We start from the raw sequence: 26,033 nt of genomic DNA, 5'->3' as shown, positions 1-26,033 counted from the left end.
ATCTAGAAAAGACTGATGCTGCAGCCATCCCCCGGAAACAGGATGGGTACCCCTATTTGAAATTTGGCTCAGATGTCAAGACTGCTGATGTCACACACTCACCAAAGGGCCTGTCCCACCTTTGTGGGGACTGTGAGCACAGTCTAGGTGACAACTGACCACCACCACCCGGGGGCTTTCTCTTCTTGCTTTGTCCTGCTCACCGGCCTGCCGCCTACTGATGGGCAGACTCTTGGGGCTGGACGCTGCATTTGCTGAGACCTACTAAGCCAGGGGTCCTCAAACTTTTTTTTTTTTTTTTTTTTGAGACAGAGTCTCATTTTATTTCCCAGGCTGGAGTGAGTGCCGTGGGGTCAGCCTAGCTCACAGCAACCTCAAACTCCTGGGCTCAAGCGATCCTTCTGCCTCAGCCTCCCGAGTAGCTGGGACTACAGGCATGCGCCACCATGCCCGGCTAATTTTTTCTATATATATTAGTTGGCCAATTAATTTCTTCCTATTTTATAGTAGAGATGGGGTCTCGCTGTTGCTCAGGCTGGTTTCGAACTCCTGACCTCGAGCAATCCGCCCGCCTAGGCCTCCCAGAGTGCTAGGATTACAGGCGTGAGCCACCGGGTCTTCAAACTTTTTAAACAGGGGGCCAGTTCACTGTCCCTCAGACCGTTGGAGAGCCGGACTATAGTTTTTAAAAAAACTATGAACAAATTCCTATGCACACTGCGCATATCTTATTTTGAACTAAAAAAACAAATGGGGGGCCGGGCGGGGTGGCTCACGCCTGTAATCCTAACACTCTGGGAGGCAGAGGCAGGTGGATTGCTTGAGGTCAGGAGTTCGAAACCAGCCTGAGCAAGAGTGAGACCCCCGTCTCTACTATAAATAGAAATAAATTAATTGGCCAACTAATATATATATATAGAAAAAATGAGCCGGGCATGGTGGCACATGCCTGTAGTCCCAGCTACTCGGGAGGCTGAGGCAGGGGGATCGCTTGAGCCCAGGAGTTTGAGGTTGCTGTGAGCTAGGCTGATCCCATGGCACTCACTCTAGCCTGGGCAACAGAGTGAGACTTTGTCTTAAAAAAAAAAAAAACGGGCAAAAACACCCGCATGTGACCCACGGGCCGTGGTTTGAGGACGCCTGTTAAGCCTCTGTTATAGATTTAACCAAGATGAGTGTAAAGTTTTGATAGCTGGGATTTAGGAACAGGAGTATGAGGCTGGGACCCTTTTTCTTTCTTTTTTTTTTTTAATTTTTTAAAATAATTTTCTTATTTATTTACTTATTTTGCCTCAAGTTCCCACATAGGAAAGGGACCCTTTTTCGAGTGGCCCTGGGTCTCATGTCTTGGCCCAGACCTCTCTGTGTGTCTCAGGCTGAATCACTGATGTCCTGGCTGCCATCAGCTCTCAGGAGAACGGTCTTGCCCTGGGGCTATTGGTTGGCCCCAACCAGGTGTTGGCCTGTGTTCTACTGGAGCACTCAGGGGCAAGAGTGACGCCACCGTGATCCTCTGTGCAACACATGGGCTCAGCAGGCTTCGGTAACTGCGGTCACCCGGGCGGAACAGCAGTTAGAATGTCACGAGCTGAGGTCACACTCCCAAAGGAAGATTGGGAGCTCGCTGGGACCCTTTGCTGCTGGGGTGGCTCCTGCTGTCTCTGTCACAACAAAGATCCTCCTTCTCAGGGTTACATGGAAAAACATTCACGGCACAGCCAAGAGGTTCATTTAAACCTGATTTAACCCTGGGGTCCTTAAGCCCAAGGAAGCCACATTGCCATGGGCTACCATCCCATGATAGTAGTGATCTGAGGCTCTCTGGAGGCAAGAAAAAGTAAGAATACAAATAGAGAGGACCTAGTCCCACCCCAAAGTATATCCAGTAACCATCAAAAAATAAAAAAATATGGCCGGGCGCGGTGGCTCACGCCTGTAATCCTAGCACTCTGGGAGGCCGAGGCGGGCGGATTGCTCAAGGTCAGGAGTTCAAAACCAGCCTGAGCGAGACCCCGTCTCTACTATAAAAATAGAAAGAAATCAATTGGCCAACTAATATATATATATATAAAAATTAGCCGGGCATGGTGGCTCGTGCCTGTAGTCCCAGCAACTCGGGAGGCTGAGGCAGTAGGATTGCTTGAGCCCAGGAGTTTGAGGTTGCTGTGAGCTAGGCTGACGCCACGGCACTCACACTAGCCTAGGCAAGAAAGCGAGACTCTGTCTCAAAAAAAAAAAAAAAAAAATAATAAATAAATAAAAAAATAAAAGAGGATGCAAAATTTCAGTGAGACAGGAGGTATAAGTCTAAGGAATCAATTGTACAACACAGTGACTACAGTTAATAACAATATATTACATATAGTGGTCCACCCCTTATCTGTGGTTTTGCTTTCTGTGGTGTCAGTTACTTGTGGTCAACCAAGGTCCCAATATAGGTGAGTACAGGGCAGAACAGTAAGATATTTGGGGGGGGGAGACCACATTCACCCAATTTTATTACCGTGTATTGTTATAATAGATATTGTTATTTATATATAGTGTTATAATTGTTCTGTTTTATTATTAGTTATTGTCGCTAATTTCTTACTGTGCCTAATTTATAAATTAAACTTTCTCATAGGTACTTTGAGAAAGTTTCAGGCATCCACTGGGGGTTTTGGAATGTATCCTCCATGGATAAGAGGGGGTGGGGGCACTGTACTTGGAAATTGCTAAGAAAGTAGATTTTAAGTGTTCTTACCCCCAAAAAATAAGTATGTGAAGCAATAAATATGTGAATTAGCTCAATTTAGCCATTCCATGATGTATATGTATTTCAAAACGTGATGTACTCATTAAGGCCCCGTGCCTAACATTACTCAAATTATACCTTTTGATACAACCAGCAAGTGGCAAATAGGTTACAGTCATAGAAGAGGCTAACGGATCCTGTCCCTTCAGACTCTTCTCAGCCCCTTTGGGCAGCACTCCTTCCTCTGGGTACAGGTCAGGACACTTGTCATATGAGGGTGTTCAGGGGAGAAGGAATTCAAGTGTCGATGACCTGCTTGGAAGGGGAAATGGGGGAAGGAGAAAGGAAGGTGGGAGAAGGTCAGAAAGGACCTCCTGCTCCTGCCCCCCCATATCCTTCAGTTCAAAGTACTTGGCATGCCAAAGCTCCATGCTTTGGGGTACAGCGTTCTGTGACCCTACAAGGTCTTAACTGCATCCAGCTTCCTCCAGAAGCACCGGTGTGACATCATCTTGGTGACATCCAGACATACACCTTGTCCGAGGAGACTCACCTGGCGCACTCATTCGGGTCACAGAGGCCATGGTCCGTGGCCCCACACAGAGCAAGGCCCCCACCTCGACTACATTCCTGCAAACTACTTGGTAAAGTGAGGACCCCTCCCTCTCTGACACTGTCAAGAAACAGCTGTGGAGCCTCTTGGCACCCAGAACATTCGAACAAGCCTATGATGCCTTAGGGCTTAGGGTCTGGCGGCAGCCGGGACAGAGAGATTCCTCACCGACCAATTTTACTGTTTATGCTGGTACTTTCAAATTGGCCCGACCTGAATGAGGCCCCTTCAACAAAAGGCTCTAGAACCTGCCAAGCTGCAACACGAGAGGACAAGGGACAGTCCCATCGTGTCCCCTGCCCCTGCATAGACTCCTTTACGGCAGAGGACTTGGCAACCTCGTATGCCTCTGGAGTCTCCGGGCCGCCCACGATGGCCACAGCTGTCCATGAGCTTCTGATGCGAGAGGCTGTCCTCAGACCCACACTGCAGGCCACTGGAGAGGTAACCGCTGGGGCCATCTGGGCTTTCTTGGAAATGCAAAAGCTCTGCGCCTGTGGCCCTCTGTACTCGGCTGCCCATTATGCCTGGGGTCCTGGAAGCAGCACCCCACAAGCTCAGCAGGGCTACGAGGGTTTCTTAACCCAGGACGGAGCCGAACCTGAGGCCTCCGGGATGTCCCACCTGCAGCAGAGGGCAGCCTCTCCTCGCCTCAGTTTCTTGCTAGATGCCATGGTGCTGGAGGTGGTCAACTGGGCTACCTGGAGAGTCCCTTGGGAGTAACTGAGTGAGCGATGACAGTGCCACCAGCACACAGCTTCCTGCCGAGCAGCTGTTTTTCATTCCTCACCCAGGATGTCCCTGACCAAGAACTGGTCAGCAAAACTGGAACCTGAACTTCAGGAAGTCATCCTAGCACTAGATGCCCAGGCCAACAATTTTTTGCACAATTTTTTGGGGGGTAGAGGGACAGAGTCTTGCTCTGTCACCCCGGGTAGAGTGCTGTGGCATCATCATAGCTCACAGCAACCTCAAACTCCTGGGCTCAAGGGATCCTCCTGCCTCAGCCTCCTCAGTACCTGGGACTACAGGTGTGAGCCACAACACCCGGGTAATTTTTCTATTTTTAGTAGAGGTGGGTCTTGCTCTTGCTCAGGCTGGTCTTGAACTCCTGAGCTCAAGTGATCCTCCCCCCTCGGCCTCCCAAAGTGCTAGGATTACAGGCGGGAGCCATCTGTGCACATTTTCAAAGAATCTTGAGCTATTGCCAATGATCTGGCCATTTGGTCCCTGCCAATGACAGCACCAATAGTTCCTTATCCAGGGTAACCCACTTTGGGGTGAGGAACTCTGGGAATCTCTTGCTTCACAGATACTCCAAATATTAGTCAAGTTCACACATATCTCTAGCCTGACTCCATTTGATGTTCAATAGCCGATAAAGTGGTAGGTCCCTCCCCTCCCTCTCTTCCCCTTCTTCTCCATATCTGGGCAAACTAATAAGAAACCCTAGGCTGAGTGCAGTGGCTCATACCTGTGAATGAAGAGGCTTGGCTCAAGGATCACTTGAGGCCAGGAGTTCAAGACCAGCCTGGGCAACATAGCAAGACCCCCCCCATCTCTGCAAAAACAAAAACAAAAAAACAGCCAGGCACGGTAACATGCTGCTGTAGTCCCAGCTGCTCAGGAGGATCACTTGAGCCCAGGAGTTTGAGGCTGCAGTGAGCTATGATGATACCACTGCAGTCCAGCCTGGGCCACAGTGCAAGACCCTGTCTCAAAAATAAAAAAAAAAAAAAAAGAAAAAAGAAAACCCAGCTGCTCCCTTTTTAAATGCTGGTGAGAAGTTCAAACCACACAAGCCCCAGGCTGTTTATGGCAAACCCTCACCCCAGCCCCACCCTGTGACCACCCCAAGCCAATCTCCTTTCCACTCTCTCTCAAGCCATTTTTGGACCAGCTTGGGCAGCCGCTCTGCTCTCCCCCGGAACCCTCCTTCTGTGAGTAACACGCCTTTTACACTCGCTTGGTAGATGGGGGCATCATTAGTCTCTGCATCCAAACAAAATTTGGGATGGGGGGTCCATCACGCATCTACAGGGCGACCACGACAGGTGAGCAGGACTTTCCTCAGGTGGGGAAGCCCATTGCAGAGATGGGGGGTCGGGCCTGGAGGAGGAATGTAAAGACCGAGACAGAACAAAGAACAGTAACAAACTGTCACTGCTATTTCTTCACATCTGAGGAAGAAAAAGATTCTGTCATCCAAGTCAGCTTTGCAAATTCCTTCTTTGTACAGAAACAAACTGATCAGAGCCATCTTGATGGTGTGTACCCTTAGCTACCCAATATTTCTATCCACCTTCGGTCACCTTGTTTGACCTCCCGAGTGGAAGCAAGGTGCAGACATTTAGCTTCCTAGTCCCATTTTTCAGATGAGTAAACTGAGGTCAGGAAACGAGAGTAGCCTGATGGCCCCCAGTGAATCATGGGATGAGGTACAGTTCCAGCCCAGGTCTAAAGGGTTCCAAATGCTATCCTCTCTTTCAAACCTGTAGAAGCATTCATCCATTCATCCATTCATGTGTACTTTTGTATTCAGTTAGTCATTCATTTGTTCATTCATATATTTGGATAATGATGAAGATATAGGCTTTGGGGGCAGCCGCCTGCATGGTTCAGCCTCTGGCTCTTCCACTTTGGGCAAATGACGTCATTGAGCCATGCCTCAGTTTCCCTATCTCTGAGAGTCTCCATGTTCTGGGCCCTCACCCTGTGTGTTGGGTGGCTGAGCTCTGTCCAGAGAAGACACTTTCGATGGTGCCCGGGAGGTGAGACAGGAGGCGCAGGGGCTGGGGACATCTGGGGGCACTAGCGAGGGGTTCTCAGAGCTTTCTCCCAAAGCAGGAGGGGCGGGGCTGCAGGCCAATCCTGCCCCTTTGGGGGCTTCACTCCAGCTGCAGCAAAAGGGGTTTGTCTTTAGCCAGAAGCCACTAACCCGCAGTCTGTGGGTCAAAAGAGAGCTCTAGGCAGTCACCCTCCCCTCCCCACCCCCCGCCCCGCGGCCCCTGGCAACCACTAACCTACTTTCTGCCTCTGTGAATTTGCCTACTCCGGACATTTCGTATACATGGAGTCATACAGCATGTGGCCCTTTGTGTCTGGCTTCTGTCACTCAGCATCTTGTTTTCAATTCTGTGTCAGACGGAACTTCATTCTCTTTTACGGCTGAATGATATTCCACTGGATGGATGTACTACATTTTATTTATCATCAGTTGACAGACAGCCATTTAACGGGCACAGAGTTTCATCTGAAGGGACTGAGAAGGTTCTGGAATTAGCGGTGGTGGTTGAACAACATTGTGAAACGGCCAATGTGGTGGAAGTCACTGAATTGTAGATTTTAATCTCAAAGTTTTCTGGCTTGGAAAAAAATGGTAGATTTTAAATTATTCAAAGATACTGAATTTTATACTATGTGAACAGTACCCCTCTAAGAAAGATGAAAATGAGAGAGAGAGAGAGAGAGAGAGATCTGTTAAGCCTACAGTTTTGTTTGTTTTTTTCCAATACTTTAAGATCAGAAAATGCCCCACTATAAATCTGAATTTCCAGCTTCTCTTGAAAAATCAGAGGATTTTGCAGCACTACGTTTGCATTCCAGCAAGGCAGCTCCCAACTGAAGCTGAAGGGTGAATTTTTTTAAACAAAAATTATTTATTTTTTTGACAAATATAAGTTGCATATATTTATGATATACAACATAATGCTTTAAAATATGTATACATTGTGGAATGGCTAAATCAAGCTTACTATCATGTGCATTGTTTCACATATTTAACATTTAATCGTGGGGAGAACACTTAAAATGTACTGTGTAATTTTCAAGTATACAATCCATTGTTATTAACCACATATGGTCATTTTAAATTTGCATGAATGCTCCTAAAAATCAAGGACTCTGCCTTATTTTTGTGTATCCCATTTTATTGGATGTAAACTACATGTCAACAAACCTGATTCCTCAAAAATCCACAAAAAGAGAGGAGTTGAGTAGGATAGTCTCTAAGAGCAAATCAAGAGCTGGAGTTTTTGTTTGTTTTTGTTTTTTTTTTGAGACAGAGACTCTTTTGCCCAGGCTAGAGTGCCGAGGCATCAGCCTAGCTCACAGCAACCTCAAATTCGTGGGCTCAAGTGATCCTCCTGCCTCAGCCTCCCGAGTCGCTGGGACTACAAGCATGCACCACCATGCCCAGCTAATTTTTTCTATATATTTTTAGTTGTCCAGCTAATTTCTTTCTATTTTTAGTAGAGATGGGGTCTCGCTCTTGCTCAGGCTGGTCTTGAACTCCTGACCTCCAGCAATCCTCCTGCTTCAGTCTCCCAGAATGCTAGGATTATGGGCCTGAGTGAGAGCTGAAGTTTTGTGATTCTGAAAACAGACAGACACAGAGACCTGAGACCCAAAGAGAAAGTGAAAAACTAAAAGAAGGGTGTGGGGTTGGGGGACCCCTATCCTGTTTCTTTCTGTTTCTTTGTGCTCTCTCTCTCTCTGACCACCTTTCTCTTGGTTTGTTCCGCAATCTCCCTTTCTGAGTCTCAGTCCTTTTTGTTCTCATCCCCCCATCCCCCCACCCCTGCCGCCTCTACCATTTTCCTTCCCTGCCCTCTTTCTCTGTGGGTTTTATTTAAGCAATGGAAGCTCTGGTGCAAAGAAAACTTTCTTGGAATAAAATAAACTATATATACGAAAGATCTGGGCTTCTTTAAGTGGTCAAGGTGAGGGTCCTCCCAGGTGATTAGAGTTGAAAATGCAAGTAAAAAATTCAGTTAGGGCCGGGCGCGGTGGCTCAGGCCTGTAATCCTAGCACTTTGGGAGGCCGAGGCGGGCGGATTGCTCAAGGTCAGGAGTTCGAAACCAGCCTGAGCGAGAGCGAGACCCCGTCTCTACCAAAAATAGAAATAAAATAATTGACCAACTAAAATATATATACAAAAAATTAGCCGGGCATGGTGGTGCATGACTGTAGTCCCAGCTACTCGGGAGGCTGAGGCAGTAGGATCACTGAGCCCCAGAGATTGAGGTTGCTGTGAGCCAGGCTGACGCCACGGCACTCACTCTAGCCTGGGCAACAAAGTGAGACTCTGTCTCAAAAAAAAAAAAAAAAAAAAATTCAGTTAGACTCAGAACCCAACCTGGACACTCTCTTCTGTCTCTCCCTGACCACCTGGGTTTTTTGTCTTTATTTCAGCATATTATGGGGGTACAAACATTTAGGTTGCGTGTGTTGCCTTTCCCCCACTTTCCCCCCCAGAGTCAGAGCTTCAAGTGTGTCCACCCCCCAGACGCTGCGCATCGCACTCATTATGTATGTATATACCCATCCCCTCCTCCCCCTCCCATCTGTCCGACGCCCGATAAATGTTATTCCTATATGTGCACTTAGGTGGTGATCAGTGAAACCAATGTGCTGGTGAGTACATGTGGCGCTTATTTTTCCATTCTTGGGATACTTCACTTAGTAGAATGGGTTCCAGCTCTATCCAGGAAAATACCAGAGGTGCTAGATCACCATTGTTTCTTATAGCTGAGTAGTACTCCATGATATACACATACCACATTGTATTAATCCACTCATGTATTGATGGGCACTTGGGTTGTTTCCACATCTTTGCAATTGTGAATTGTGCTGCTATAAACATTCAAGTGCAGGTGTCTTTTTCATAGAGTGACTTTTGTTCTTTTGGGTAGATGCCCAGTAATGGGATTGCTGGATCAAATGGTAGAGCCACTTGTATCTCTTTAAGGTGTCTCCATATTGCTTTCCACAGAGGTTGCACTGGTTTGCAGTCCAATGACCGCCTATTTTGACATCTGCTCCTTCCTCTGCTCTTCTCTTTCCGGGACTCTCTCTGCTCTCGGTCTTCCCACCCCTCACGTCTACGTCTAAGATCTGGCCTCTGCAGCCACTCCCTCTCCCTAATCCCTCCAGTGTGCTGCAGGGGACAGCCCCAGGTGTCCCCACCCTCCCAGTCACTGCGGAAGGAATTAGAACCCAGCTCCTCAGTCACCTTGAGTCATCTGTCCTGGGGCTGCTGGTGGGTTTGGGGATAAGAAAGGAAGTGGGGTTGGGTCTTCCCACCCTGGGTCCTTTCCTTCCTTTTCTCTCCATTTAGCTGTAAAGCTCAATTATGTGTCATTAGCTGAGGAGAGTTTCTGCCAAATTAGAGAACGCCCCACCCCTGTCTTCCTCATCCCCTTCCTTCAACCAGGAAACTGGATGGGCTGGGACAAGGAGAGTTAAAAGCTTTTATAGTGGCTGGTCTGGGGTGACAGACAGAAGGAAGGGGACAGGTTGGGCAACATGACAAGCGGCTGAGGATCCAGGTGGAGAGTGGGAGAGCTGGCTGGCAGGGTAGCTAGTAGATGAAAGGGCAGACAGGTAGGTGGACAAAGAGATAGCAGAGAGAGAGAGAGACAGGCTGAACCGGTGACAGCACATAGAGGATCCCGCAGACAAAGAGACCAGGTGAGATGGGGCAGGTGGTCACCCATGAGAGGGTGGCCTGTGGGGACAGGTCGAGAGGGCAGGGGTGAGTGCCCTGGGAAAGGGGTGATCTCTGAGATTCCCCACCTCTTCCCCCAGACCTTGGAGGTGGCCTGCCATGGGCACCAGCATCTTTTTGCTCCTGTGTGTTCTTGGTGAGTTCTCCTGGGGCAGGATGGGGCTGGGTCTCCCACCTCCTTTTCTCAGCCCCGGCCCCCAGCCTGGTTGAGGAGGGGAAGGGCTCACTCTGTGCCTTCATTTACCCCAAGCTCTTGGGGTGCTACTTACCTCTGGCTCCTACAACTTTTGATCCAGCTCCTCTTCTGTCTAGTTCCCTCCTACCTTTAAGCATCTCTCTCCCTGAGTCTCTTTGGTGTTTGTGTTTCACTGTCTCTTTCTATCACTGAGTCAGTCTCTCTCTCACCCCCACCCCTGTCTCTCTCTCTCTGTCTCTCCATCTCTGTATCTCCCTTCCTCTCTCTGACCCATGATCCTGTCCCCAGGGCTCAGCCACGCGACCACACTGAAGATTCTGAATGGCACCGAGTGTCAGCGAAACTCACAGCCTTGGCAGGTGGGGCTCTTTGAGGGTACCAACCTGCGCTGTGGGGGTGTCCTCATTGACCGCCGGTGGGTCCTCACAGCTGCTCACTGCAGCGGCAGGTAAGCCCCAGTCTGAGTCCTTTCCTGGGGTGGCCGAAGGGGGAGTCATGGGAAAGCGAGTGCTGGGAGCAGGCTCATGGGGCTGGGGGAGAGCGCCAAGGGGTAAGAAGCTGGCTCTGCCATGAGAGTCTGAGGTTAGACAAGGAGTAGAACTTCCTCAACAGTGGGCCTGGGTGGGGCTGGGTGGGGTAAAGTGTGGTGGGTGGAGGGCCAGAGTGGGTTCTGGAAGCCACCACCTGCCCCTTCCCTTCCTGCATGTCCCCTTCTTTCCTATATGGCATCTGCCACTGGCCCCAGCCACTCCCTGACCCAGCCTGAGCCCCGGGCCCCTGTCTGACCCAGACTCTCGGTGCAGTCTCTGAGACTACGTCTGCTGACACCTCCCAGGGCCTCCGAGGTGCCATTTGTAAATGAGAGGTTGCACTTGCTAGGACTGATGCCCTGACGCTTTTTGTGCAAGGGGAGCTCAGACGCCAAGGGACAGAGAGGCGGGGAGAGGCGGCAGCAGGACGGAGAGGCCACTGGCTCACTTAGTCAGCAGCACTGATGACACCTGCTCCACGCCGGGTGCTGGGATTAAGGCGGTGAACAAGACACACAGATGTCCCTGTCTCTGTGGGCCTCACCGTCCAAGAGGATCAGAAGGGGACACAGAGGCAGTGGCATGAGAGGAAAAATGAGATGGACACTGGAAATGAAAAGGTGGTGACAGAGAGAGCCCGAGAGCCTGGAAGAGAGAGACATAGAGGACAGTTTGCTGCAGAGAGAGGCAGGGGGCCTGGGAGGGCCCGTGGAGGGGGCCGGCGGAGGGCCACCCACCTGCCACTGAGCCGCTGCCACCGCCAGCAGGTACTGGGTGCGCCTGGGGGAGCACAGCCTCAGCCAGCTGGACTGGACGGAGCAGATCCGGCGCAGCGGCTTCTCCGTGACCCACCCCAGCTACCAGGGATCCCTGAAGAGCCACGAGCACGACCTCCGGCTTCTGCGCCTGGGCACACCCGTGCACCTGACCAGAGGCGTCCAGACCCTGCCCTTGCCCAGCACCTGTGCGACCGCCGACACCGAGTGCCACATCTCGGGCTGGGGCACCACCAACCATCCGTGGAGTAAGGGGGCCCCAGGGTCAGGGCCAGGGTGGATAAAAGCCTGGGGTGTAGGGGGGAGGCCTGGATCATGACACCGCAGAGGAAGGACGGGCAAAGGGTTAGGGTGTGAGGTCGAACATCAGGATGGTGGCTTGGGGTCAGAGATCAAGGTGCATCAGGGTCTTGGGAATCAAAGGGGGTAAGGGATTGGTCAGAGATTCAGTTGGAGGTCAGAGTGTGTCGGGGTCAACATACTGGAGCAAAAGGCATAGATAAATAGGATCTGGGCTTCAAGGGTCATCTGGGCATGGGCTGGGGTTAGAGGTCATGGGACCCAGTTCTTGCACAATCTGGTCAGAATCTGAGGGTGGAAATCAGGATTCTATCAGAACTCAGAAATCACATATCAAAGATTGGGAGTCACAGGGTTTGGGGCCAGAGGTTTGGGGTCACGGAGTCCGGGGTCAAATAAACTAGGATCAGAGGATACTTTGGAGTTGGAGCCAATGAAGCGAAGGTTTAGGGGATGCAGAGCTAAGGCTGGGGGTTAAGGAGAAGACAAGGACGTGGGGTCAGGAGGCAGACAGAAGACTTGAGGTCAAGCTGGGATAAGGTAATAAGATTCAAGTTCAAAGGTCACAGCATCTGGGACTGAGGAAGAAGGTGAGGTCTGGATTCATTATATCCAAGGTTAAAGGGACAAGGATGGTCTTGAGTTATGCCGAAGTCAAATGTCAAAGAGACTGGACCAATGACCTAGGGATAACGAGTCACTATGAAATGGAGTTATAGATTGGAAATGTAGAGGTTTAAGATTAAGGTACAGGCTGGTGGGGGGCAGGGATATCGACTTGGATTGGGCTTCCCTGGGAGGAGGGAGGTGGCTTCAAAGTGGGGAGCTGTGGGGGACCCTTCAGCACCCATCTTCCATCTCCAGACCCATTCCCAGACCGGCTGCAGTGCCTCGACCTCCCCCTGGTCTCCGACGACACCTGCCGTGCCGTGTACCCCGGGAGAATCACAGACAACATGGTGTGTGCGGGCGGCATCGCTGGGCAGGATGCCTGCCAGGTGAGCCTGTCACCCAGGACAGGAAGGGAGGGGGACAGACTGAAGCAGGAGGGTGACTGATGGGAGACAGGGAGTCAGGGAGAGACGGCGGAAGAGATAGATGGGGCCCAAAAGGAGAGAGACACGAAACGAGGGAGACAGAGGCAGAGAATAGGAGGGAGGACCAGAAAATGGAGAAGGAGGGGCAGAGAGGATAGAGGGAGGGCGGCAGCAGAGGAGAGGTGGGGCAGGGGGCACAACGAGAGGGAGGGGGGACAAGAACTGGCAGGGACAGGCAGCCACTGTCTCTGGGGCTCTAAGCCTTTCCCATACCAGCCTGCAGCTGGTGCCGCCCCAGCTTGAGAGAGAGATTTGAGGATGGAGTCAGGACAGGGAGCGAGGGGACCCTCTCACCCTCTGAGTCTGCGTCCTTGCCCCTTTGGGTGCCCCGGAGAGGAGGCTGCTCTGCCCAGCTGGCCCCCAGCCACTGTCGCTGAGAGGAGTCACTACTCTTTATGAAGTCCCGCCCTCCGCCCCTGGGATTGGGCATTGGTGATGATGCTCTTTCCTCTCATTGGTCAGAGCCCCAGCCACTGTTTCTGAGAGACCTCTCTACCCTTTATAGAGTCCCGCCCTCCTCCCCTGGGATTGGCCCCTGGAGACGGTGCCTCTTCTCTATTGGTTAGCCATTGCCATTGTCCTCCAGGAATCTGGCTGTGTTCTTTTCTCTGATGACCAGGATTGGAGCCACTGTCCTCAAAGCCCAGGAATGGGTTTGGGGGTCGGGGAGGAAAATGGGGACAGGATTTCTCCCTTATTCAGACAGTGCTGCTTTTCCTCTCCCTTCCAGGGTGACTCTGGGGGTCCCCTGGTGTGTGGGGGAGTCCTTCAGGGTCTGGTGTCCTGGGGTTCTGTGGGGCCTTGTGGACAAAACGGCATCCCAGGAGTCTACACCAGAGTTTGCAAGTACACAGACTGGATCCGGATGGTCATCAGGAACAACTGACCTGCTCCCTCCACCTCCACCCCTCAACTTGGGGGCCACTCTGACCCTCAGAGCACAACACCTCCTCCATCACTACCCCCAGCTCCCACTCTTGTTGGTCTGGGGAACTTCTTGGAACTCCAACTCCTGCCAGCCCTTCTAAGGCCCATGACTGGGGCAGGAGTGTGCAACTGTCTGGAATAAATCTAACAGAACTGAAGGAGGGGCTGTTTATTTATTTGATGTCCTCGTGCTGGTTGAGACAGGAGGAAGGGCTCACTGGGTTCCCCTACCTCACAGGTGGAAAGATAGAACTCAGAGAGGGTGAGAGTCTTCGCTTGGAAGAAACAGAGTAGAAAAAGTTACTTGTAGCAATAAAAATAAGGGCCATTTTTCTCAGTCTTGCATAACAGGAACAGTGCCCAGCACTTATAATCTTTTTAAGGGTCTTTGAATAAACTGAGAAAGGAAAATGAAAATTGCAAGCTCCAAAATACCAAATGAAAACTGCAAAATCGACATTCCTGACCATTTAATTAAATGCCTATGAAACATAACATTCCTTCCACCAGCCAATTGCAGCTCGAGTCTCCTGTAGTGAGCATACATTGTATCTAATGTGGGCGGTGACTTTATTTTAATGTGTCTGCAATGACTGAGGGTGGGGTGCAGCCTTGGAAAGCAAGAGGACACAGCTTCGGCCTTAAAATGGTCCTGCTCACCCCTTGGGGTCTGTCCTCGCTGTGTCTCCCGGATACACAGGGGAGCTGGTGGTGGGAGGGAGGGGTGATCTTAGCAGCAGTAAGGGCATTTGCTGAGCCCTCCTGGAGCCCTTATTCCAACCCCCCCCAAAGCAGGGTTGTCACCCCATCTCTCAGATGAAGAAACTGAGCCTCACAGGGGCGGAGTCCCTTGTCCCACGTCACAATGGTAGTCACAGTGGTAGGAAGAGGAAGAACAGGGGTTGAGGCCAGGGCTGGCTGCCATCAGAACCTAGGCCCTGCCCCGCCTTGCTCCACATCTGGTTAGGAGAGAGAAAGGCCGAGGGATCTAACTGAAAACAAACAAGCTGGGAGAAGTGGGATCCGCACGCACCGCACCGCACCAGGGGTTTGCAGAAGAGGCAGTTGAGGTGGCCGAGGGACTGGAAGTCACTGGGCCCGGGTCACACAGCAGCGTGTAAGTGCCACAGCTGGATTTGGAGGGCCTGGGAGGCGGAGGGGGTCAGAGGTAGGGTCAGCAGGGAAGTGAGGCCCCAGAGAAGCTCTGGGGGAGGACACAGCTCTGGGCTCCTTCGTCTTTCCCGGTCTCAGGTCTCAGCGCCACAGGTCCCAACCTGCCTCCCTACCTTCCTGTCCCGCCCCTGTGAGCTCCAGCCCCACTACTCAGAAAGGAGCAGGGAGGGGACAAGGACGCGGGGGGGGGAGGGGGGGCTACACTGGGGCTATGGGTAGGGAGGGACAAGAGGACAGAGACTGTGATTAGATAGAAGGGGAGAATTTGGGGACAGACTGCAAGACAGACATAGAGTGAAAGAGGCTGACAGCCACAGAGACATAGGATAGGAATTAGGAAGGGGGCACACAGAGACAGAAGAGCGCAAGTGGAGAAAGAGACAAAGATAAAGCTGGACAGACAGAGGGACGGGAACAGAGAAACAGAAAAATCACACACACACGGAATTACAGAAAGACAGAGAATGACAGAGAAAAAGAGACACGGATTCAGAGAGACGGGAAGGAAGGGAAAGTTGCAGACAGACAGGTACAGAGGCACAGACAAGAGGGGCTTGGGCAGGTGACACAGGCGGGCGGGCAGCACCTCCGAGGCCCGGGCTGCCGGCAGGGAGGGCCCCCACACACACCCCGCCCCCAGGGTGATAAGGCAGGGCTTGGAGTTCAGCCATCCCGGCCCGCCCGCCGTGGCCACCCCCCACCCTGCCCGCCTGCCTGCTGCCTCTCGCTTCAGCCCAGCCTGCCGCCGCCACCGCGCCGCCGGCCCCCAGAGCCCCAGCCCCAGAGCCCGTGAGTCCGGGAGGGACGGGAAGGCCCCTCCAGGTGTCTGCCCTCCGTGACGTCGGTCCTCCTCTGCCTCAGCGCCTGTTTCTCCCTCTGCTCTGTCCTCCTCCGCTTGGGTGGGAGCTCTCTGCCTCGCTCACCTCAGACTGGCCGCCCCCAACCTCAGCAACTTCTGCTCCCAGCTTGGGGCCACTGAGCCAGCCCTCCGCTCCCACCCCCGCCGGCCAGGGCAGCTGAGGGCACCGGCCCTCCCCCTGGCCAGCCCCGCCCAGCTCTGTCCAGCGCTGTCCGGCGGCCGTCTCTCCAAGCCCCTACTCCACCCTGGGCAGACCTCAAGGGCCCCCTGCTACTGGGACAATGAAATGGGGCGGTTACCAGCGGGGCCAGCTCCCCTTGTCCCTCCACCCCACCTGCTGCTGGGGCCTAGCCGGGTCTCAGGTGGGAAAGGCTGTGCCTAGGAGGTCCCCGGCTGACCCAACTGCTTGCCCGGCCACCAGGCCTCCCCAAGGCCACACTCCATACTAGAGACTCGTTTCAAGTGTTTGGTGGGGGGTCGGGGTGCTGTGAGAGCCAGGTGACTCCCCAAACCTTGTCTCTCCCTGGGGGAGCGGCCAGGGGTGGAGGAAGCGGGAGCTAGAGCCAGCCCCCAAGTCTCCCCAACAGTGATGTGGCCCTGTGTCCCTTCCTGTTCCCAGAGGAACCTGGGGCCTGCCCTTCCCCCTCCAGGCCATGACGATTCTGCGATTAATCACGCTTGCTCTGGTGACAGGTACAGTGGGGGAGGGTGGGGGCGGGGGTGGGGTGCAGGGGGTCCCCCCAACCCTGTGTCTGGAAATGGAGGGGGCTGACATTGAAAACATAGCACCACCCAAGGGGCATCTGAATGGGCAGCAGCTGTAACAACCTGCTGGTGCCCCTTTAGATGCCAGGAGGAGGTGGGTCTAGGGGGTCCCAGGGGAGGGCCAGGGAAGCTGGGGGCGGGGTCGCACAGAGAGCTCAGGACAGAGGCTACTCACCAGCCAGGGCCAGTGGGGAGTGTTTCCATCCACACTGTGCATCCTGGCAGGACGCCAGGCCAGGGGCCCAGACCCCACCCAGCCCTCATTTCTAGGAGTCCCGCTGGCCCACCTCCTCTTGTCCTGAGCCCCTTCCTTTGCCCCCACTCCTGCAGGGCACGTAGGGGGAGAGACCAGGATCATCAAGGGGTACGAGTGCAAGCCGCACTCCCAGCCCTGGCAGGTGGCCCTGTTCCAGAAGACTCGGTTGCTCTGCGGGGCCACCCTCATCGCCCCCAGATGGCTCCTGACAGCAGCCCACTGCCGCAAGCCGTGGGTGCGGGGGCTGGGGCGGGGCTGGGCGGGGGCTGGGAGGGGAGAGAGTGAAGAGAGGGGCTTGGGGACCCAGAGGAAGTGGGGCAGTGCCAGCAGGGGTGATGGGATCTAGCTGGGACTGCAGGTGGAGGGACAGAGGGTGTTTGGACTGGGAGGGTGTCCGGAATGGAGCTGGGGGCCAGGCTGGGGCTACGGCCTGGGAGGGGGCTTTGGTGGGAGATGGGGGGTGAGGTTGGAAGAAGGGTCATGGTCCTTCATCCCCGAAGGTATCACTCACCTCTCCCCCCCCCCATGTCTCTCTCTGCCTTTCCTGCTCTGACCACGGTCTCTCCACCTCAGCAACTACATAGTTCACCTGGGGGAGCACAACCTCCAGCGGAGGGACGGCTGTGAGCAGACCCGGACGGCCACCGAGTCCTTCCCACACCCGGGCTTCAACGACAGCCTCCCCAACAAAGACCACCGCAACGACATCATGCTAGTGAAAATGGCGGCACCAGCCGCCATCACCTGGGCCGTGCGACCCCTCACCCTGTCCTCACGCTGTGTCACCGCTGGCACCCGCTGCCTCATTTCTGGCTGGGGCACCACGTCCAGCCCCCAGTGTAGGGGCTCCAGAGGGGACCTCGGGCGGGAAGGGGGGAGGGGACGGTCACCACAGTGGCAGGACACGGGACTGGAGGGACTTCAGAGATGGGGTTCACAGTGATGCAAGAGGAGGCTCCCTGGGGGTGTCGGGGGTGGGGTAAGCTGCAAGGAAGAGTGGGAAAAGTCGGGGTGGGGGGGATGGAGACAGATGGGATGAGCAATCCGGATCCACAGCGCGCTGGTTGTAGGACCTCCGGCAAGTGGCTTCACCTCTCTGAACCCTAGCTCTCATCTCTGTAAAATGAGAGTAATCACACCCACCTACCAGGGCTGGATTAGAGACAAAGTATTTAGAGCAGCCAGCACAAAGAATTTACTCGACAGCATTGCTGCTGCTGTCGTGACAAGCAGAGGGATGGGTCGGGGAGAGTGAGGACCGGGATTCTCCCCAGTGCTGGGCCACAGCCAGCGCCACAGCAGGGGGAGGGCCAGGGCGTCACTCCTCACGGCCCCTTGCGCTGTCCCCGCAGTGCTCCTGCCCCACAGCCTGCGATGCGCCAAAATCTCCATCATTGAGCACAGGGAGTGCGAGGACGCCTACCCCGGCAACATCACGGACACCATGGTGTGTGCCAGCGTTAAGGAAGAGGGCAAGGACTCCTGCCAGGTCAGAGGGCAGGGCCGGGGGCTCCAGCCACACCCCCACCCCTTCCCTCCTCCTCCCAGCCCTTTTCTCTGACCGCTGTTCTCTTTCCCGTGCCCAGGGTGACTCCGGGGGCCCTCTGGTCTGCAACAACTCTCTTCAGGGAATTATCTCCTGGGGCCAGGACCCATGTGCTGTCACCAAAAAGCCCGGTGTCTACACAAAAGTCTGCAAATACGTGGACTGGATCCAGGAGACTATGAAGAACAATTAGAGAGAACCTGCTCACCATCGCCCAGCCCCCTCAAGCTGGTGATTGGTTCCTGTTCATTCTAATAAGAGCCCCTATGCCAGGACCCTAGTACCAACTTTCTTTGGGCCGCCTTGACTATAGGCGATGCTGCAGCAGCTTCATAACCAACTTGGGGTTTGAAATTGTTGAGATCTGGATTCAAATCCTGGCTTGGACTAACCTGTGACTCTGGGAATGACGACAGCTGTTTTTGTTCTATTCCATCCCCAGCCCCAAAGACAGTTCCTGGCACCCGTCAAATAAACACCTTCAGAATGAACGAATCTGCTGAGTGCTTGCTCTGTGCCAGACCCTGGTCCAACGGCTTTTAAATCTATCACAAAACCCTATGGGGTCAGTGCTATGATTGTACCCATTTTATAGATGAGGAAACTGAGGCACAGAGAAACGAAGTCACTTGCTCATGGTCACACAGCCAGGAAATAGAAGAGCAAGGACCTGGTGCAAGGTGATGTCTTACCTACCAAGTGATACTGCCCTGATTAAGGTTCAGTTTTATTATCTGTAAAATTGTGCATGCAAAAGTGTGGCAGCACAGCAAGTAAATACATCAGCCTGCACGTACTAAAACCTAACAAAAGGGAGCTATCTTTTTTTTTTTCCAACCTCCATTAATTAGTTGATGGAGACCCGTGTTGGCCAATGTAGTAGCCACTAGCCACAAGTGGCTATTTAAATTAATGTTGCATGAAATCAGGAATGCAATTCCTCCGTCTGACTTGCGACAGTTGGAACGCTGGGTAGCCACATGTGGCTGGTGGCTGCTGTGTTAGATAGCGCATATAGAACATTTCCATCTTTTCAGAAAGTTCGATTAGACGGCACTGAGCTTGACAACTTCGACAGAAGATGCCCCTCAAATAGCCCAGAACTCAGGACCTTTCCTGGCGTCCCACTCACCTTGCAGGGGAGCTGTCAGAGTGAGGAGCAAGAGCCCAGAGCTGGAACTCGGGCCTCCCGGTTTTTAGGTGGACTTGCTGTGTGACTTCCTATGAGTCACTTCCTTCTCTGAGCCTCCCATTCTCCACCTAAAATGAGGGAGTTGGCAGAGGCAGAGTCAATGCCCCTTTCAGCCTTGGCCTCCTGTGATTCATGGGCCCCTGTGTCACCCAGGGGCAGGCAGATGGCCACACGTGGGTAAGATGCGGGGCGACAGACCCCAACATGCACAGGGCTGGTCACCAGGACACTCGTAGCCCACTGCTACAGCGGTGGGCTGGGCTCCAGCCACACAGCAGCAGGTGGCTCAGCCCAGGGACCCCTAGCCGACCTTCCCTTTTAACCCTGAAGAAGTTTCCCCACCCTCCCTCCAGGAATTCACTCCCTCCCTTTCCCTCTGCCTAATTAAACTGTGGGTGGGGCTGGCACCTGACGGGTTCCCAGATTCCTGCCTCCCGCTCCGGTCTCCCCGTTTCCCTCCTTTCCTGTCTCTGTATGTCTTGGCCTTGGCACCCGCCCCCGACTTGGTCAGCCGGCCTCCCTTTCCCAGGCAGTCTCTGTCTCTGTCTCTCCTACTCAGTCTCCCTTATCTCCCTGCCTCCCTTCCCTCTTCCGCATTCCGGCTTCTCTGGTGTAGTCACTCCAGGTATGCATTTCCCGTTTGTTTCCTCTCCCTCCGACACGATAACAATCACCCATCGTCCCGCCACCCCCAGGCTCCCTGGGGACATGTACCTTCTCTCACCACCTAGGAAGTCTTGGAAAAGGGACCCGGGGAATCCCCACGAAATCCAGCCCCAAAAAGGTGTTTCAGGTACAGAGAGAAGCCTGTATTCCAGGGCCTCTCCCAGAGCAGGAATCTGGGACCCGGGTCAGGTGCCAGCCCCACCCACAGCCTAATTAGGCAGAGGGAAAGGGAGGGAGTGAACCCCTGGGGGGAGGGTGGGGAAGCTTCTCCGGGGTTAAAAGGGAAGGTCCGGCCTGGGGTCCCCGGGCAGAGGATCCTGGCGGCCCACACGGCAGGGCAGAGGCACTTCGGGGTCCCCTCCCTCCTTCCGATCGGCGACTCCCAGGTGAAGCGGGGCGCACCCCACCCTGGTTGGGGCGGATTGCGAGAGGATGGGTGCGGCCCTGTTTGAGCCTCGATTTCCCTACCTGCGGGATGTGGAAGTCCCCGGCTGTGAGGGTTTGGAAGAGGCTCCTACTGGCTTCGAGCCTCGATCCCTACTCCACGTGCGAAGGAGGGTGAAACGCCGCGCTCGGCGTGGCGGGCCGAGGTGGGGGGGCCGGGCCCGAGAGGCGTCGGGAGGAGGGGAGGACGCCACGAGGGGCGTCATTAGGGTAATTGCGCCCATTACCGCTGTTCCAGCCCAAACCAACCCTCTGCCCGCCCCTGCGGTTGTCGGCTGCAGGTCAAACGGGTCCCCGAGGGCTGGGGTGGCCCAGGCTGGGCAGATGGGCACAGCCAGGTGGGGGGCTCTGAAAGGACATCTGTTTTAACCCGCCCCCTGCCCCCCAGCCCAGGTCCCGGCCATGAGAGCCCCGCACCGCCACCTCTCCGCCGCCTCTGGCGCTTGGGCCCTGGCGAAGCTGCTGCCGGCGCTGCTGTTGGCGCAACTCTGCGGTGAGGCGGGGGACAGGGGCGGCGACAGGCGCCGGCGGAGAGCGCGCTCTAATCGCCGGCCCCCGCGCTTCTCCTCGGGGTGGGACCCCAGCGACCCGGAGCGGGGCCCGCCCCCCAGTCAGCCGAGCGGCTCTTCCCGCGCGGCCCCTGGCCGTCCCGCCCCACCCTGGCCCGTCCCCTCGGTGCCACCGGACGGCTCTGCGCTCCGCTCCTCGCCCCTCCTTCTCCGCGCCGGTCCGGCCCCGCCCTGCCCACCCCGCGCAGTCCTACCCCAAGTCCTGCCTTAGGGCTTTTGCCCTCGCGCCCTTCCATCCGCTTTGTGTTCCCACCCCCTCTTCTCCCAAACCTACGTCTCGTCCCCGCCCTGTTCCGCACCCGATCGCCGCCTCCGGCCACTTCCCCGCGTTCCCCTCCCACTTCCATTCGGTCCGCGCGAGACACCCCTCCCCGCCCCCTCCCACCCGCAGCCCGGCCCCGCGGCCCAGCCCGACCTCAGACCCAGCCCTCGCCCTGCCTGCCTGATCCCCGTCCCCCTTTCGTTGTCCAGACGCGGAGGCCGTGCTGCTCCCGGGAAACGACACCGGCTCGGACCCCGCAGCCTCCGGCGCCCCGTGCCCGCGCGGCTCGCAGCCCTGGCAGGTCTCCCTCTTCAACGGCCTCTCGTTCCACTGCGCGGGCGTCCTGGTGGACCAGGACTGGGTGCTTACGGCCGCGCACTGCTGGAACAACAGGTAGGAAGCGGTCCTCGAGGAATCCGCGGAGGGGGCCGAGAAGGCAGCCTCCGGGGAGGGGCGGGGAGGACCGGCGCCCTTGGAACTCTCGCAGCTCCCGATGGGGTCAGCCCTGGAGGGCTTCCTGTAGGAGGAGAGACGGGGCTTTGTGCTGTGGCCGCCAGGGGGCGGTGTGGTCCTTCCCTGTATTTCATTCCTGGGCCCATCACTCCTGTGGGCTGATTGATTCTCCAAGGGTTCTATGGAGGAGTCCCTAGTTGTATGCAACAGACAGAAGTCAAGGTCTGGTGTGGTCAGGAATTTAGAACTAAAGGCAAAAGTTCACTCTAGGAGTCCCCATTGAAGGGAGAAGGGCTGGGTGTCATCACAGAGAAAACATAAGGTAGACTTTCCCAGGAGTCCAGGTCCCCAGCCCTCAATTCCTGCAGAACCCAGGGGCCCGCAGCCCCCCTCTCCCCCAACCCCCTCTTCCCTCACGCCCTTCCTGTCTCAGCACCCAGGTGTCTGTCCCCTCCCACTGCCTGTCCCCTCCTCCCCATGGACTCAGAGTCCAGGCCCAGCCCCTAGGAAGGTTTTACTCCCATGTGGCTCTTCCCTCCCCCAGGCCACTGTGGGCTCGAGTTGGGGATGACCACCTGCTGCTTCTCCAGGGCGAGCAGCTCCGCCGGGCGGTTCAGGCTGTTGTCCACCCCAAGTACCTCCAGGGCTCGGGCCCCCTCCTGCCAAGGCGGACTGACGAGCACGACCTCATGCTGCTGAAGCTGGCCAGGTCCGCTGTGCTGGGGCCCGGCGTCCAGACCCTGCAGCTGCCCTACCGCTGTGCCCAGCCCGGAGACCAGTGCCAGGTGGCTGGCTGGGGCACCACGGCCACCCGGAGAGGCAAGAGCAGGGAGCCCTGAAGCCTGTATCTCAGGGGGAGTCGGGCTGGAGGCCCAGACCCGAGGGGCTGGGGGCCTGGGGCCCAGCTAAGAACGGTTTTGTCGCTGGACTGCTGGGTCCCAAAGGATTGGGGTCTGGACCCGGGGATTACCTGGCCTTTTCTCCCACCAGTGAAGTACAACAGGGGCCTGACCTGCTCCAGGGTCACTCTCCTGAGCCCTAAAGCATGTGAGGTCTTCTACCCCGGCGTTGTCACCAACAACATGATATGTGCGGGGCTGGACCAGGGCCAGGACCCTTGCCAGGTAGGGTCTGGCCGGGCTGGGCTCTGACTCATGGGAGGGAAGGCAGGAAGGTTATGGGAAAAGAGCCGCCCCTGGCCCTGCCCCCCAACTCCATTCCCAAGCCCACCCTCAAGCCATCCCCCTCCTCTTCCCCGTCCTCAGCCCCGTTCCCACCCTCAAGCCGTCCCTAACCCTCCCCAGCCCTATGCGCAGGTCGGCTCCGCCCCTCACCTAGCGTGAACTCCAATCTCACTGCCTCTCCATCCTCACCCCCAGCCCAACCCAGAACCCCAAGTCCCCCTCCATTCCCACCCCCACCCTCCCACTTCATACCTAATTCCACCCCAACCTCATCTTTATTCCAGCCCCCCCAACCCCCCTTCCCTGTCACTGCCCCGGACCCCACAGTGGCAGCTCTCACGTTGGCATATTTATTTGATCTCTTCTTCCTCCCACCCCCAGAGTGACTCGGGTGGCCCCCTGGTCTGTGACAAGACCCTCCAGGGCATCCTCTCGTGGGGAGCTTACCCTTGCGGATCTGCACAGCACCCGGCCGTCTACACCCAGATCTGCAAATACAGCGCCTGGATCAAGAAAACCATACGCTCCAGCTGATCCAGGCGGCCAGAGATCCCTTCACCGACTGTCCTCCCACCCTGCGGTGCCCGGACCTCTGCCGCCATCACACCTGTTACCACCTCTCTTCCCCCGCGTCCCCCCCCTTCCCATTCTCTGGCCCACACTGAAGCCAAGGTGCAGCACGTGGTGACACAGTTTCATTCAAGAGAAGCGAGGAAGCCGGTGGTCACCCCGTCTCTGAGAGATGTTATCGGAGTCACTCAACCTGGCTTCCTCTACCGCTCCCTGCTGTGTGACCTTGGGCAAGCCAAGTACCCTCTTTGTGCCTCAGTTTCCTCACCTGCAAAGTGGGGACAATGAAGTGCCTACCTCTTAGACGTGTTGTGAGGCTGTGGTATAACGTGTGTGTGTGTAAATCTTTACGGTAATTATCATGTAAGCCTTAACAGTGGGTGGTGAGCTCTGAATAAATGTTACCTGTTGTCATGATCTGACCACATTTTGGTGACAGCACGTGTCCAGGAGAGAAGTGCACCAGGTAGCCCTCAATCCCACCCCTCATGCCCATCTGCCAGGACTGATGGGAGAATCACGTCGTCCTCTCCCCGAGCTTCCTTCCAAGCCCCAGGAAATACCTTTTCACCACTTCCTTCACCCCTCCCACTGTTTCCTATTTTTGGGTCCACCCAACAGTGGTTTCTCCTGTCCCAGCAGAGCTAAGCTGGCTCTGAGTCACCTGGTACCTTCTCTGCCTTCATGGGGACACTGCGAGTCACCATGGGGACACTGCGAGTCACCTTGCACCCATCCCAGCCTCCAAGACCAGAGGGCTGGGCGGGTAGGGGACTCTTGCCATCTCAAGTGCTGAATTTGTGCCAAGAAGCCCCCTTCTGAAATGTAGGGGAAAATCTTTAGTTTGTTATTAATCAGCTTTGAGATTTTTATGCTGAAAACTTGGGAGGAAGGGTAGTTTTCCTCTCCCCGAAATTGTCTCTGTGTAAATATGTCCATCCTGGGAGGGTGGTGGGGTCTACACGCAGAATCCATGCAAAGCCGATGGGTGTTTGTGTCTCAATGTCTCAGCTTAGCCGGGACTTCGGAGCAGTAACCTAAGCTGAACACAGGAACAGCAGGAATTTTCCATAAAGCATGGGTTGCTTTTGTTTCCCTTTTTTTTTTCTTTTCTTTTTTGAGACAGCGTCTCACTCCGTTGCTCTGGCTAGAGTGCTGTGGCATCAGCCTAGCTCACAGCAACCTCAAACTCCTGGGCTCAAGCCATCCTCCTGCCTCAGCCTCCCGAGTAGCTGGGACTACAGGCATGCGCCACCATGCCCGGCTAATTTTTTCTATATTTTTTTAGTTGGCCAATTAATTTCTTTCTATTTTTAGTAGAGACAGGGTCTCGCTCTTGCTCAGGCTGGTTTCGAACTCCTGACCTTGAGCGATCTTCCCGCCTCAGCCTCCCAGAGTGCTAGGATTACAGGCGTGAGCCATCGGGCTGGGCCATGTTTCCCTTTCTAACATCGACTTAATGAGCATCTGTCGCGTGTGAGGCCCGGTGCTGAGTGTGGGGGAGGGGGACACACACAGTGGTACCCGCCGTGGGCCCTGCAGAACCCACAGGAGACTGGCGTGCAAGGTCCGAGCGCAGAGTCTGGTGTACACACTCTTCCACGGCCTCTTCCACATTCCACCCCATCAGCACGCCCAGGAAATGTCAGTCAGCTGTATCAGCTGGCTTTGTCACCCAATGATCAGAAGCAAGGTAGGTGGGAACTTGCAAACTGGATTCAGTTTTCAAGGCAATGCCTTTGACCCGTTCTTTTAGTCACTCCACAATGTTTATTGACCCACGTCCTAAAGATGAATCAGACCAGGCCCTACCCTCAAGGAGCTGCTAGTCAGGTCAGGAAGACAGGCAAGCCTTACATTCTTGTCATTCTGGTCTCTGCTCAAAAAGTCACCTCCTCGTGGAGGCCTTCCTGGATTGCCCTGGCTAAAAGGGTCCCCTTTTGGTCACCAATCCTGTTGCTCTGTTTATTTTTTTTTTCATAGCACTCGCTAGAGCTGGAATTATCTCATGTGTCTGTTTACTTGATAATGGCCTGTGTCCCTTCTCCCCACAAAGCCCATGAGGGCAAAGATGCAGATATTTGTTCACTGTGCTTTTCTGAGCACCTGTTACAGTGCCTGGCCCTCAGAACCAGCCAACACATTGCTGAGAGAACAAGTGACACAAATGGGTCACTACTGAAACAGAAGGAGGCACAGGGTGTACCATGGTAGGTCCAAGGACTCTGCCTGAAGGGGTCAGGGAAGGCTTCTCACAGGTGGGGACATTTGTATGGGGGTTATAAAGGATAAATAGGAGTTCACCTACTTATCCCAGAGAAGGAAATGCATTTCAATCACTTGCTGTGTGATCCTGAGGAAATTACTTTGATGTTCTCTCTACCCCAATTTTTCACTCTGTGAAATGGAGGT

At 54.9% G+C, this 26,033-nt stretch overlaps 3 protein-coding genes and 1 long non-coding RNA gene across 8 annotated transcripts; 3 read left to right on the top strand and 1 right to left on the bottom strand.

The window, feature by feature from the left end:
- Positions 1 to 6,535: 6,535 nt before the first annotated feature.
- LOC109729929 (uncharacterized) lies at positions 6,536 to 13,144 on the bottom strand. Of its 3 annotated transcripts, none has more exons than XR_012912485.1 (3): positions 13,050 to 13,144; positions 10,436 to 10,629; positions 6,536 to 6,712 (listed from the first exon to the last, which is right to left on the bottom strand). It is a non-coding gene; the product is annotated as an uncharacterized LOC109729929 (long non-coding RNA). The 3 variants fall into 3 exon arrangements; XR_002222447.2 differs by having other exon boundaries at positions 10,436 to 10,616; XR_012912484.1 differs by having other exon boundaries at positions 10,436 to 10,582.
- KLK12 (kallikrein related peptidase 12) lies at positions 9,956 to 13,641 on the top strand. Of its 2 annotated transcripts, XM_020283370.2 has the most exons (5): positions 9,956 to 9,992; positions 10,341 to 10,500; positions 11,347 to 11,606; positions 12,523 to 12,656; positions 13,486 to 13,641. In XM_020283370.2, exons 1-5 carry the CDS (start codon positions 9,956 to 9,958, stop codon positions 13,639 to 13,641), a joined length of 747 nt encoding a protein of 248 aa, XP_020138959.2. The 2 variants fall into 2 exon arrangements, with proteins under 2 accessions (XP_020138959.2, XP_075849384.1); XM_075993269.1 differs by lacking the exons at positions 9,956 to 9,992; positions 11,347 to 11,606 and having other exon boundaries at positions 10,374 to 10,500.
- An 894-nt stretch (positions 13,642 to 14,535) lies between these two features.
- On the top strand, positions 14,536 to 18,776 carry KLK11 (kallikrein related peptidase 11). Of its 2 annotated transcripts, none has more exons than XM_012754210.2 (6): positions 14,536 to 14,799; positions 16,334 to 16,407; positions 16,810 to 16,966; positions 17,309 to 17,574; positions 18,088 to 18,224; positions 18,322 to 18,776. In XM_012754210.2, exons 2-6 carry the CDS (start codon positions 16,368 to 16,370, stop codon positions 18,472 to 18,474), a joined length of 753 nt encoding a protein of 250 aa, XP_012609664.1. In that variant the 5' UTR covers positions 14,536 to 14,799; positions 16,334 to 16,367; the 3' UTR covers positions 18,475 to 18,776. The 2 variants fall into 2 exon arrangements, with proteins under 2 accessions (XP_012609664.1, XP_012609663.1); XM_012754209.2 differs by lacking the exon at positions 14,536 to 14,799 and adding an exon at positions 15,574 to 15,644.
- A 1,641-nt stretch (positions 18,777 to 20,417) lies between these two features.
- KLK10 (kallikrein related peptidase 10) lies at positions 20,418 to 24,043 on the top strand. The gene is made up of 6 exons (XM_020283369.2): positions 20,418 to 20,525; positions 20,972 to 21,076; positions 21,624 to 21,807; positions 22,412 to 22,686; positions 22,858 to 22,991; positions 23,433 to 24,043. Exons 2-6 carry the CDS (start codon positions 20,986 to 20,988, stop codon positions 23,583 to 23,585), a joined length of 837 nt encoding a protein of 278 aa, XP_020138958.1. The 5' UTR covers positions 20,418 to 20,525; positions 20,972 to 20,985; the 3' UTR covers positions 23,586 to 24,043.
- The last annotated feature ends 1,990 nt before the right edge of the window (positions 24,044 to 26,033 follow it).

Source organism: Microcebus murinus, chromosome 16 (assembly GCF_040939455.1).
Source record: "Microcebus murinus isolate Inina chromosome 16, M.murinus_Inina_mat1.0, whole genome shotgun sequence".
In the NCBI taxonomy this organism is placed as follows: Eukaryota; Metazoa; Chordata; class Mammalia; order Primates; family Cheirogaleidae; genus Microcebus; species Microcebus murinus.
This window is presented reverse-complemented; position numbering and strand designations above follow the sequence as displayed.